The 14,232-nt window shown below is 41.8% G+C and overlaps 1 protein-coding gene across 2 annotated transcripts; it reads right to left on the reverse strand.

The window, feature by feature from the left end:
- Positions 1-595: 595 nt before the first annotated feature.
- On the reverse strand, positions 596-13,336 carry atg4da (autophagy related 4D, cysteine peptidase a). 2 transcript variants are annotated; one of them, XM_085162876.1, is made up of 11 exons: positions 12,987-13,336; positions 9,534-9,804; positions 9,343-9,426; positions 8,820-8,993; positions 7,802-8,153; positions 7,631-7,695; positions 6,121-6,272; positions 5,954-6,032; positions 5,237-5,313; positions 4,938-5,057; positions 596-1,841 (listed from the first exon to the last, which is right to left on the reverse strand). In XM_085162876.1, exons 2-11 carry the CDS (start codon positions 9,751-9,753, stop codon positions 1,662-1,664), a joined length of 1,503 nt encoding a protein of 500 aa, XP_085019002.1. In that variant the 5' UTR covers positions 9,754-9,804; positions 12,987-13,336; the 3' UTR covers positions 596-1,661. The 2 variants fall into 2 exon arrangements, with proteins under 2 accessions (XP_085019002.1, XP_085019003.1); XM_085162877.1 differs by lacking the exon at positions 9,534-9,804.
- Between the last annotated feature and the right edge of the window lie 896 nt (positions 13,337-14,232).

Raw genomic sequence — 14,232 nt, forward strand, 5'->3', positions numbered from 1 at the left:
TGCAAAGCACAAAAAAACTAAATAAAAAATACATACTGCATGCTTGTTTTTCCCCACAATTTAAAATACAATAAATGGTGTCATGGTGGCGTAATGATGTGGTGGACATTTATCATATATTATTTAAATGTCACAGCCTGCCTTGGTGTTGTTGCAGGTCACAGTGTACCCATCTTCTGATGGCTGCTTCCTACAGGATAATGCACCATGTCACAAACCATCTCAGAACTGATGATAAAGTCACTGTACTCATATCGCCTAAGTCCAACATCTTTGAGATGTGGTGGAACAAGAGATTCAAAACCTACAAATCTGCATTAACTGTATGATGCAATCTTGTCAATATGGACAACAATCTCAGGAATGTTTCCAGCACCTTGTTGAGGGCTCCAATGTGGTATTAACAAGGTGTCAGTAATGAAATTATATGCCACATGTTATTTCAGCATCTGCTGCATAAACTTTACAACAAGCATATTTGCTCTGACCCTGCTAACTACAGAACATTGAATTGATCATTTCCCATCGCTCTCGTTCCTTTGACAGCGTATATACTTGCAGTTCAAATCTACACACAAAACACAGTAACATGTACTGTAATTCCAGTGTCTGAAGTTTAATCAGGACAATAAACTCAATAACAGTAGTAGTGCAACTTGCAGTAGTAGCTTTCACAGAAAAAGGGGACAAACAAAAACACAGAGACACTGCAGCAGAAGTCTGAAAATGAAGCAAACAACAAAATAAATTAAAAAAAAAAAGATCTCCATTCAGCTTCGGTTTGTCTCATTACCTTGGCGGTGCAAGGTAAAATCTAGAACACGTACATAAGTAAGAGCTGGGTGTTTTACTTTGCAAACATGTTTATATAATAGTATAGCGGGAATGATTTAAGCCACAGTTTGACAGGCAAAAATACAAAAGTCATCTCCAACTTTAGGCATTGTTTTTCTTTATACCTGACCTTTAGTTCTTTAAGCAGCAGGAACAATGTAACAGCAGATTTCTTGCAGATTTTCATATCCTTAATGAATAAAGAGTCTGAAAGTGCATGGGCTGAGACCACGAGGTCTAAAAATGAATTTACAGCTGTTCAAGACCCTCGTGGAAGAATCTGAAATTTCTCTGGGATGCCACATGGCATAATCCTAAACACAATTTAAAAGAAATAAATTACACTAACAAAAAACTCACTCACACACAAAACACACATTCTTAAATCTGATAAATTAATTTAAAGAATAAAAATTTAAAAAAAATATTCAGCAGAGGGAATGTGATATAATACAAGTCATGAACAATATCAGGCAGCTGACGAGTGAGCCAATTAAAGAGGATGCAGACACCACTGAGGCTTTTTTTGACGTCGTCTGATAAGATGAACCAAGAACATTTCAAGTACTTGAAAACGTTTCTATCCATTTTGAAGTGACCTTCGTCAGGTAAAGCAGTGCTCCAGCCAGTAGTCACTAATGCCTGTTAGCTTATAACGCCACCCACACAGAGGTGATGACAGCAGCCGTGTTGACAAATGAGGAAGACAAAGCACAAAAGAGTTGTGCCCGCCTTGCAGCTGCAGCATCGACAGAATCAAGTCTTTTAAAGGCAATCGAGTGTCCACTTCTGCCCCCTACAGATGGGAGAGCATCGTCCTCAGAGCTTTACAGGAAGACAAACTCTTCACTGCTTCTTCTGTTGTTGCTTCTGCCTAGTCTTCCTGGAGGCAGGATATGAGCTGGAGGTCCACTGTGATTGCTGCTGTGACCCTCAAGTCCATAATCCTGACTGTGGCCCTCCACAAAGGTGAAGACAGGATACTTCTCCTTCGACAATGACAGAGCCTGGAAGGACAACAAAGTCCAGTTAAAGCAGATAATCTCAAAAACAAAACAGAATATATCACACGCAGAGAAAAACAGGGGAATAAATCAGTTTTTGACATTTTTCTTCTTCAAACTATCATAATGATATCTCCCAGTTTATTATATTTAAATTTGTTTTGGGAAAATAGTCCAATTTTGTTCTCCCACAATGGTAAATAATACTTCTAAAAATTACTGCATGAATTACCGAGAACACTTCAAGACTGGGACAAGCTCTAGCAATGGTGAAAAATGTAATAATTTTAATGCAAAAGCCCAAACAAACCAATTACATCCTTGGCACATATATTATTTGAATGGAATATGAAGATCTACATACAGTACCTGCATTTGATTGTGTAGCACTCGTGTTACGTGCCTGTGTTGGTGGGTTATCTGTTTCCTAACGTGTGTATGCTAATTCACCTGTGCAGGGGCTCGGCTGTGATTGGTGGACCTAAGGAACGGCCTGATGTAACTGGTTCCTGCTGTGGACACGGACTATAAAAGGGCGACCGAACAGCTGCGGTGGAGGGGTGTGGCAGACTTCCCGTGCACTTGCCTCAGGTCCAGACGGAGCAGCCGTAGAAATAGTTATTTGGTTATATGGTCGGGCATGTGTGTAAAGTGCGGAGCAAGTAGGGGTGAGCTGCCGATTATTTTGGGAAGCCTTCTTTTCTCCTGTGTTTTTAGACCAGGGAGGTCAGACTGTGTCATTCCTTTCTTTTCTTTTTCGTGAACAGGTCAGAGGAGAACCGAAGCCTAGGTTGTGTTTTGTTTGTTGTGTTGGCCTTAGCTCACCCCGAAATCATTCACTCCCACTACCGTGAGTGCCGTTTCTGTCAATAAATCATTGTTAAAAGTCCGATGCTGTGGCTGTGTCTGCTTGGGCGTGGGAAGTCACGGGACACCCCGCTCTTGTTACGGTCATCTCGAGCCGGGTCGTAACATGATTTGGGGGCTCGTCCTTTGTCTCGTTTTTGTGGTTTGTTCGGGCAGTTTTTCTTTTGTGTGTGGGGAGGTGTGTGGTGTGTGTGTGTTGGAGGATGGAGTTTCCTTTAGATGACTTTGCTACCTCGCCTTCCTGGGATAAGATAGAGTTGTGTAGAAAGGCGGATTTGCTTATCATAGCAAGTTTTTTTGATATTAAAGTGTCCTATAATGCCCGGAAAGCGGAGGTGAAGGATGCTTTGTGTGCAGGCTTGGTGGAGCGGGGCATTCTCCCTTCCCCGAGGGCGGCTGTAAAGCGGCCTGGTAGGGGCGGCGTGGAGGTGGCTCCGGAGGCTGAGCCGGAGCCAGATGCCAAAGGACCCGTTGGCGTGTCCCCGGCTGAGGTGGAGCCTGATGCGGATGAGGCGGGGTCGGATGCGGCAGAGGTGGGGTCTGGGGCGGCTGAGGAGCCTCAGGCAGTAGGGTCTACGGAGGACCTCCGTTTGACCCTCCGTATTAGGGAGGTAGAGGTTCGCGCCAAAGAGCTTGAGGTGCAAGCTATGCACCTCCGGGTCAGAGCGTTGGAGTTGGAACGTAAGCCCGCCGCTGTCTCGACACCTGTTTCCGCTGCCTCCACACCTGTCTCGAGTCGCCCTGACACGTCCACAGTTACTTCACCAAGTTTTGACATCACCAAACATGTTAAACTCGTACCTCCGTTTCGGGAGGCTGAGGTTGATTCCTATTTTCACGCTTTTGAGCGTATAGCAGCTGCCTTGAGTTGGCCTAAGGAGTTTTGGGCGCTGCTACTTCAGTGTAAGTTAATCGGCAAGGCTCAGGAAGTATGTACTAGCCTTTCCGTTAACGACAGCCTCCAATATGATATTGTAAAAAAATCAATTCTGCACGCGTATGAATTAGTTCCTGAGGCTTACCGTCAGCAATTTCGTAAAAGTGAAAAGACCGCTGAACAAACCTTTGTGGAGTTTGCCCGTGAGAAACATCGCTTGTTTGAACGCTGGATGCAAGCCAGCAAAGTGAGGGATATTGAGGGATTGAAGGAGTTGGTTCTTTTAGAAGAATTTAAAAAGTGTCTCCCGGATCAGTTAGTAGTTTATCTAAATGAGCAGAAGGTGATGTCCCTGGCAAAAGCAGCAGTCTTAGCAGATGAATTCACCCTCACACATAAAGTCATTTTTCCATTTCCAACTGGGGCAGGACGAGAAGTGAGGGGAGGGCAGGAAAAGAGACAAAAATCTCCTAAACAGACCCGAAGGGCGAGACAGGAGGAAACTGAAAGGCGGGAATGTTTTTATTGCCGTGAGTCTGGTCACCTGATCGCCAGTTGTCCTGCGCTGCGGAAGAAAGAACAGCGCAGAGGGTCTAAGGGACCCGTGGGGCTCATTAAAGTAGTTTCCCCACCTATCGGTCCTGATCAGATGCAGGGGTGTGACCCAGAGATGGAGGTAGAGTCACGCTTTAAAACCTTCCTTTCCCAAGGTTTCGTTTCGGTGGCAGGAGAAGAGATGGGCAGGGTTCCTATCACCATTCTCCGAGACACCGGGGCACATCAATCTTTTATGTTAGATGATGTGTTGCCACTGTCGGATAAAACCGCCTGCCACACGGATGTGTTGGTGTGGGGAATTGAAATGAGTGTTCTTCGGGCGCCCCTTCACAGAGTATATCTACACTCACCTATCACAACTGGACCTGTGAAGGTCGCCATAAGACGACAGTTGCCGTTTAAAGGTGTGTCGTTTATCTTTCTACATTTGCTCTCGTATTCAACTGACTGTTAGGCATTACAAAGAAAAGCAGCCAATTCTCATGTTTTGACCTCAACTCAGAAAAAATTAAATCGGAAATGTTTGCTTGAAAAATTCATGCAACTTTAGCTATTGAAATTGTATCTGTGCAGAAATGAAAACAGCAAGATGATTATTCAGCTTTCTGGAGCCGAAAGTGATGGCTTAATATTGCTTTTTTTTCCCCTCCAAACCAACTCAAACATATTTAACTGCCAGAAACAGAACAGATTTATCTCCACGAAAGAAAAAAAAAAAAAAAAACGCTGCTCATTTCTAGTATGTTGTATAAATTAAATCAGAGCCACAAAAATGTGAGGAGGTTGTAAAAACTCACCTCACTGACAGCAGAACACAGAGACTCAAAGTCCTTCTTGTTCTTGGCGTAGAAACCGATGGTGCAGCTCGGATCCATGCGGTTGAAGGGCATCTTTTTAGGAGAGCTACAGTGGAACGACTGCAGAGTGGTAAAAGGAGACACGGGTCATACAATAAACAGATCAGAGCCAACTAAGCAGACGTGTTATCTTTAATGACCCGTGAATGAGTTTGAAGTCATATGATCCCAGGAAAAAAATAAAAAGGAGATAAAAGCCAGACAGACAGAAGAGAAGAGTAATGAAGAAGGCAGCAAACCTCCAGTGAGAAGTTAACTTGACTGACATCGACCACTGGCTGGCAGTAGTGAGGATCCAGATACAGCAGCTGCTCATCTGCCAGACAGAGGAATCCAAGTATAAAACAATAAATCAAATAGTTAAATGATGAATAGTCTCTCATACTTTTTATAATTCAGACAGCTTGTTCCTGCTGACCTAACAACTACCACGGAAGCCCAAAGCTGTAAGTTACAAACTCTACTTCCTTAACAAACCACCAAAACATATGTATAATATTATATTAGACATTGATACAAAAGGCCCAATTTTAATTTCAGAGAGGCTTTGTGATGGTTCATACAGGAAGTTTCCATTTGTAGTGTGAAGATTTATTTGGGATGTGCTTTTTTGCCTTAAGGGTTTTAAACCAGTGTCAGGTAGCAGCAATCAGCTTTTTAAAAGCACATTTTACTTATGCTTCTAGATATCCTAAGTTAAAGTCTAAGAGTAAAGTGTCGTGAAGAGTAATGCAGAGCGTGATAAGCAGAAGTAGCAGTTCCCCACCAAAGCAGTCCGTCATTATCCACACCTGAGAGAATGTGTGGCTCCTGCATCGCCACTGCAAGAATAATACGGGTTGCCGAGGGGCCTAACAGCAAAAAATGTCAATTCTTCCCTAGCTGCCCTTGCTTCGGCTGGATTTATGCAAAAAGATTTTTAAAAAAGTACAGAGTATGTTTTTGGCAATCCTCACCTTGGAAACCAATGAAATAAAGCGAATGTTTTGGTTTGCCTCCGATTATTCCAATACAGCATTCCAGTTTCAAGAAGTTCTGAGAATGAACACAAATATTTTTAATATGAGTTTAGACACTTAAAATCCTTTAGGAAGTGGGGTCAGACACTGGATGGTTGACAGACCTTGACACAATCGATGTAGGATGGATTAAGGGCCTCCCCTCCCAGCCGGACAGGGACCAGTATGATAACAGACTTCCAGTCCTGACTGGACGGATCGGAAGAAGTCTGATTCAGTGACCGATCACACAGACGCACCACATCTTCTTTGTACACTACAAGGCACAGAAACAGTGAGGGTTAAAACAGGCATGACATAGAGAGCAGACACTTTATTAGGTACACCTAGTTAGTACTGGTTTAGACTCCCTTTTGCAATCAGAACTGTCTTAATTATTTCTGGCACAAATTGAACTAAGCACTGGAAACATTGAGAGATTTTGGTCCATACTGATGTGACAGCATCACAAAGTTGCTGCAGATTTGACAGCTGCACATCTGTTATGCAAATCTCCTGTTCCACCACATCCCAAAGGTGCTTGGTTCGTGTGAAATTTAAGGCTACGTCCACACTAATGTGTTTTTGTTTGAAAACACATCGTTTTCTCTCCGTTTTGGCCTCCCGTCCACACTGAGACGGTGTTTTCCCGTCTCGATGACGCATTTTAAGATAGCGGAGTGCATTATACAGTAGTTGTTTTGATTGCTCTCAATTTTGACTGCTCTAAAAATGATTAATATCAGTTTGTACATGCTCCACATAGCTTTTCTTCAAATTCTTTAATTCTCACTCGCTTTTGTGCATGCGCAGGACTAGAACGTAAGTGTTTTGGGTCGTTTCAATGTGGACGCACAACTCTGTGAAAATGACTGAAAACGCCAGTGTGGAGGCGGAGCGTTTTCAGATGAAAACGCAGTTTTCAAATCTATACGGGCTATCCATAGCCTAAGGTATCAGTTGGTACTAAGAAACTATCCCCCACACCATTACACCACAACCTCACAGGATCGATTTTATGTTGTTTATGCTAGACTCTAACACTAAATGATCCAAATGATACAGGAAAAAAATAAGACTCATCAAGCCAATCTTCTGTTGTTTTGTTGAGCTTGTGTGACTTCTAGCCTCAATTTCCTGTTCTTAGCTGGTAGGAGTGGCCCTGGCACGATATTCAGCTGCTGTAGCTCATTAGCTTCAACGTTCAAAGTGTTCTACATTCATAGAGGCTCTTTTAAATACTTAAATTGTAATGAGTGGTTATCTGAGTTTCTGTTGCCTTCCAATCAGTTTGAAGCAGTCGGGTCACTCTCCTCTGATCTCTGGTATCCACAAAGCATTTTTGGCCAAATAACTCCAAATAACTTCTTTACTTTGGATCGTTCTGTAAAACCCAGAGATGATTGTGTGGGGAAATCCTAATAGATCAGCTGAAATATTCAGACCAGCCCGCCTGGTGCAAACAACCATGCCACATTTTAAGTTTGTTAATCCCCAATTCTGAAAAATGCTTTCAACTTTAGATGTACAAAAACACTGAACGGTGAGTGTATTTACACTCTTGGTGCAAAGCAAATATCAATCTGCTCTTTTCTCATTATTAAGCTAAACAAATGTCTGCTCTATAAATCTCACCTGTACAATCCTGAGCCACATATACAGCCAGGTTTGTGACCACAGATGTTTTGTCCACTGCTTTCCTGAAAGGGACAAGAAAACAATTCCATATAATTCTGGAAATGCTTAACTGCTGTGTAAATGATTTCAGAACACAGAAAAGCCTTGCTTGCAAAAACAAGCCCTTACCGTAGTATGTGTGCCACTACAGAGGGGCCATACCAGTCACCAGCCTTCTTCCCCGAACCTTTGCCAATATCCACCAGCTGGTGAATGCCAAAAGGTGCTGGGGGCTGATCCCCAAACCAGGTAACAAGCCTGGAGTGGATGTGTTCTTGCCTGTCCTTTGTGGAATCGTGGACCTTTTTCTTCTGGCTGCATCTGGGTGCCTGACTGCTTGGCAGGGATTTCTCAGGGGTGCTGGAACCTCGTGGAGAGCCAAAGGAGGGTATTGGGACCCCTCCAGCCCGGGCTGGGGAACGTGGACGGAATACCTCAAAGTCCACATCAGTAAGCTGCTGAGACTCTGGCCAAACCCAGTCTAGAAAAACAGAAACAAGATTTATTTAATTTTTTTCTTCAGACTTTAAACGATCAGAGGATGTTACAGACATGAGTATACACACAGAAAAAAACAGTATAAAACTGTGTATAAAACAAAAGAACAGAGTTAGAGAAAGGATGGGTTGTCAGTTTTTGAGGCAACCATAGACTGTATATAAAAGATGGACATGGCTACCATGTGAGAACCTGTAGGTAAGATCCCAAACCTGAGGGTTTTCTCCTTGCTATCATAGTGGTGGTTGATGTGACTGAGAAACCGAGGACACTGCTCACTCATCTGGAAATGACACCTAACTTTTTCTGTAACTGACCAAGGGGCGACGGGCAACGAACTGGGATAGTAAATTAAATGGTCTTTAACTGGACAGTTCCAGAGTACAAAGTCAATGAATAACAAATGTCACACTGAGATTAGCACAGGTTATACCCTGGTCAATTCATAGCTTCCTGCACCCTCTACTAAGGTATCTCTCTTGGCTAAACCAGAAATGAGAGATGGGCCATCTTTAGCTTTGAGTTATATGTGAGAAGACACATCTTGGTCAGTGCCGCAACCTAATTTTTATGATATTTTATATTCCTAATGGATGAACACTTCTTATGTTTAAATGTAAAAATGTGTGTACCAGACGGAGAGTCCTACCTCTGGGCATCAAGTGAACCAGGAGCCCCTGTGCCAGCAGCATCTGCCCACTGCGCAGCATGCAGCCCCAACCACAGTCTGTTGTCCAGGTGGAGCCCTCCAGCTGAGGGAACTCTCTCCTATAGGTCAACCAGATCCTGGACACAAACGCTAGGTGGAACCGGTCCACCTCATCTGAGAGGGAGTGAAATAGAGAGGTGGAGCAAGAGACACACAAACACACACATATTTAGAGCTCTAGCACTTTGTTCAAGCATTAAGCTGTTTGTATTACTAATTTTAAATGATGAAAAAGCTCAGTTATGATACCTGCATATAATATTTTGGAAATAAAAGCGCAAGTTTGATCTGTTTTAGTTCCTACTGCTCAGCTTTCTCATGTCAAATAAACATTTAAAAAGGAAACGGTTAACCAGTGTGGTTAGCCACAGCACACATCACTACAACACCTGGGGTCTATTCTTCTTTACGTTTCTCTAGAGAGGAAATAGTTTTAAGATGCATTAATACATTTAGCACTTACCTTCACTGTTAAGCAGATAGGAGTGACCCAGGACAGTCACAGGAGACATCTTGTTGAATGAGGTTTTAGACTTAACAGTCCAGCCTGCAGACAGAGGCGCAAAAAGGATTCTCAAAGCAGAAATCTCAGTACTCCTCTATATAAACAAAAATCCCACACTCAGTCTTCATTACTTAAAACTGACTACAAACCATATTTGACATTATTCCACGCTGACATAAGTTTGGCCTTGAGTTTGTCCATCTCATCAAGCTCCCCGGCGGCTTCTCTGCTGGCACCTTGAGTTTGTGGAGGCCTGACTCCAAAGCTGCCCTGCCGCTCCATGGGCTGCTGCTGCCTCCCCCTGTCCACCAGCTCATCTTGCATGACTCCCCCTACGTATTGTGCTGCACTCGGGGAAACTGAGTTCATGGCTCCGAGACTTCAGAGCTTACCTCTTGTGCTCCTCATTGCGACACAGAACTGATGAATGAACGAAAAAGAGGAACAACACAAGAATCTAGGTAAAAAATTAACTACTGATGCATCTTGTACTCAAAACGCTTTTACACTCATCCTGCAACTCATATACTTATTAACTCAAATATTTACTTGGATTTAAACTCATTTTAAAAGTGGCTTTTCTTCTTTGAATACACAGCACACAGTTACACTGGATTTTTCCTGGCTCTTAATTATCTGTGCTATCTTGTTTAACAGAAGTCTGAAATCTCCCTGTTATTTCTAGTTTATAAACACAAGTGAATTTTATGTTTCATCAAATTAAACTGTAGGTTTGAAAAGCCTCTTGAAATATTTATCTCTCAGTCCTAGGGCTGTTCCATATAATTATATATATCGGATGACGATATAAAAACGTCTATCGTTTCATTTTATGCTATCGTTTGTTTCGTGGTGTCGCAAAATAAACTGTTTATGGTAATATTTTTTCATGGTTTTGATGGTCACTGTAGTGGCTATATTAATTTCTTAAAGTTCTCTCTTTCTCTTATATTTAATATAACCACACTAAGGACGGACAAGCGCCTGTTTTTATGCGTTGTGGTTAGCAACAACGACGGTAACACCATCACGTGTCCGCTTGTTTATGTTCCACATAAACCTTTCACAATAAAGCTCAAGATCCTGTCGAGACTTTTCAAAATAAACTAAATCACGTGAAAGAGCAGATTATTTACGGATGAGAAGTAAAAAAGACCCGCCAGGTGCTAAAAAAATAAACCTTAGACTCAAACGTTAGAACAGGCTTTTCCCCGCAGCACGCCGTGTAATAAATACTCATTAAGAAAACGGCGGCTGTAACAACTTATGTCTAAAAATGTGTAGTTTCATGCATAGGTTAAAACACTCGACTCCAGCAACATGACGCGCAGCTGGAAACACTTCCCACAAGTCGAGCTGCCCGAGATTCACAGAATTTACAGAAAATGTTACATTTTTGTGATTCATATCGTTATGGGGACGATTGAATTCTTATATCGGGATATGAGATTTTGGTCATATCGCACAGCTCTACTCAGTGCTGAATGTTTTTCATCTTCTACATTGCCGTTGTCACATATATCCAGTTATCAACGGATAGACGTGACATTTGTCATCCATGTGATAGTAATAAGTAATAAGCTTCCATTCTGTAATCAGAATGCTAAATATACATTTACTGATGCCTTTTGCTTCTGGTCAAGTACCACCCACAGGTCTTGAAGTCTGGTAGCATAAGAATACTGATAATCCTCTGTAGTGCCTGGTGTATTTCCATTCAATAGTTTTGTTTATGCTGACATTCTACCTTGATGTAAGGAGCAATTTTTTTAAAAAAAAGTAAGATTCAGAGGCCCCATGAATCTTGTACTGATCACTTTCTATGGTATTTTCCTTTTATATGTTGATTATTAGCCTGTAAATTTAGAGAAACTTTTCATTGTTTAGCAGATTCTGTCTTTTTGACATATAACTAAAGTACACATTTTCAGTTTCAACACTGCCTTCAGAGATGAGCACCTGTTTCTGGTTTGTATGCTCTAACATTTTTTTCTCCTGAAACCTGGTTGTGTGTTTTCTGTTTGATGTAATAGGAGGACCAGCTGTGTTGGTGGCTGTGGGGAGTGTTGTCTTGTTTTCATGTTGCTACAAACAAACAAACAAACTCAACCCAATTTCACTATTGTTAAAACGGAATTGGTAACAACAGAAGAGGCAGAGTTTGCACTTTGGCAGTTAAATGACTACATAAACCATTAGGGTAAAAGAAGAAGTCAAATTTTTAGCTGATGTATGCGCTTATGTAATTGCAACAAATTTTATTTCTCCTGAAAACATCAAAGTCATTCATTAAATAATACTTCTTATAAGAAGGAGGATTGTTATCCATGGCTAATCACTTTCTAACATTCACACTATAAAACTTAAGTAGCACGTACAACTCTGGATTCAGTGCCCAAGAACACTTCTGCAGGTAGACTCAAACGGTCAAGGAACCTGCTGACTGACAGATGACCCACTGAGCTACCTGAGCCACAGTGACTAAGACAGAGAGCTGGAAACGAAAAGACCCATTCTATGTCCAACTTCCACATTTACTATAATTGCTGTATTCTTTTATGTAAATGTCACTGGTATTTGAATATCATTTTAGTGTGTGCCCCTAGATATTTATATTTTTCTAAAAACTCTGTAAGGTCATTATTAATAACTACTGAGGAAGCTGTTTGCTTTTGCACCTTCTTCTTAATCACATGTGTGTTTGAAGCCTCCCTTGTGTATTTGTATCATCAGCTTGTATAACTGATTGAACTGTTGCCAGGATACTGTTGCAAAAGAGATGTTTAATCTGAGTTGTCTGTCTGGTTAAGTAAAATAAAAACAAATGTTCGTGTATGCACACTTTTCCTCTTGCATTATACGTTCTGTCAATGATCCACACTCATACTTTCTGCTGAAAACAATATGTTTGCGTTTGAGAGACCTGATAACAGCCTAAGGACCTGAGCAGTTCACAGGTTTCCTTGTTTCATTATGGATGTTTAACTCAAGAAAAAAAAACAAGAACAAAGTAAGATCCTTCGTTTTTTAACATCTGTAAGTCAGAATCAAGTGCAAACTGTACAAAGAAACATAAAAAAAACCCCAAACTGTCAGAGTAAATCCGAGTAATCATCCACAGCTGCCCATTTCACAATTTGAAAAACACTTAAGGAAAGTACCAGAGACCTTTTTCACCCTGCCCTGAAACTGATGAGTAGCACTTTCGACAGGGAACAGAGAGTATTACGATGAGTACTAACTGATCCTGCTGATGGAAACGTTTCTATGGTAGAGAAGAAAAAAAACACTCATCATGTGATAACCATTTGACAACCGGTATGTCGGGCTTTTCAACGTCTGTAAAAGTCATCTGATGATGATGGTGGCTACCATTTTTCATCACCTGTAAGTCAACCGGTTTATTAGCCATAATCTATTATAGAAACACTCTCATGACACGACCAGTGTCAGGGTATATGAACGGATTTCTGACCAGCAGCCTCACTGTCAATTCCCATTTACTCCTCTGGCCACAAAGACTCACCAGCACTACGGCGCATACCTAATTTAAAAAGCGTCTTTAACCATTATTAAAGAATTACAGGCCAGCAACAACATACCTGATGTAAAGGTCGGTTAAGCAGGTCGGTACCCCGTAATAGAGACACTCATTTCGGATATTTCCTCCTTCCTGGCGTACAGCGGCAGCCTGAGACTAGCTGGCTGAACACGCTAACTTCAGCAGCTAGCCCCGGCGTTAGCTCTCTAGCACTGAAGACGGAATCCCCGAAGAGCTTAATGCTTTTATAATAAAATACAGTTAATGTACGAATGATAGACTTCCTCCCATTTAACACAGGAGGTCATTTATCTACACGGTTACGAAAATAAGCTACTACATAGCGTCTATGCTGCTCCGTGTGACAGCCCCTGACCGGACAACATTTACTTCCTGTTGTCCTTTTCCGGCGCACCACTATTGGTTGAATTAAATCCTGTAGCAAATCTGATAGGATAATATTGCACTAATGCGCAGTGCAGGGTGCCACTGGCTAATAATAAGTCCTGTAGTTATGCAATGAGTGACCTGGTTAAAAAGTATGCGTTACTAAACATAAATAATAAATTTAGGTACAAACATGCCAACAATTGAAAAAAGTTAAAATAATAAGTAACATATAATTTTGGTTTATATATTAGTAAATAATTATGGTGTAATTAGTTACCTTTGTGCAGCTTTCAACCATCATACATCCAAAATCCAACAAAAAAAAAGTCTCAAGCAGGACCCAGTAAGGAATTGGCAGAAACGCCAGCTACTGATAGATAGAGCAGTTTCTTGAGGCTGTAAGACCAGGGTGAGCACTGTAGACAGTCCAGGTGCTATGCCTGGACTGACTACAAGAAAGCCTGTGAATCAATCCCTCATGCATGGATCCTGGAGTGCCTAGAACTGTACAAGATCAACAGGACCTTAAGAACCTTCTTTAGGAAAGTCACCATCAAGAGCGGGATTTACCAAGGAGATGCTCTGTCCCCACTGCTGTTTTGCATAGGCCTGAACCCCCTTTTAGCCAGAACATTAAGAAGACTAGATATGGATACAGACTACAAAAGGGAGCAAACATTAGCCACCTCCTCTATAAGGAAGGAACGAGTCTGAGCACTAATGAGTGTCAGAACCACCATCCAGGATGAATCAGCAAGGTCCATGAGTACACCAGGATGATGGCCACAACTGATTATGTGAGAAAGAAGAGGAACCATCATGGAATGATAAGCCTGTGCAGGGAACCCTGCGGGACTTCTTAATACAGACAGACAAACTGGTGATGGCTAACCAACTGGACATAGTAGTGGTGGACA

The sequence above is a fragment of the Neolamprologus multifasciatus genome, chromosome 6, assembly GCF_963576455.1.
Source record: "Neolamprologus multifasciatus chromosome 6, fNeoMul1.2, whole genome shotgun sequence".
Lineage (NCBI taxonomy): Eukaryota > Metazoa > Chordata > Actinopteri > Cichliformes > Cichlidae > Neolamprologus > Neolamprologus multifasciatus.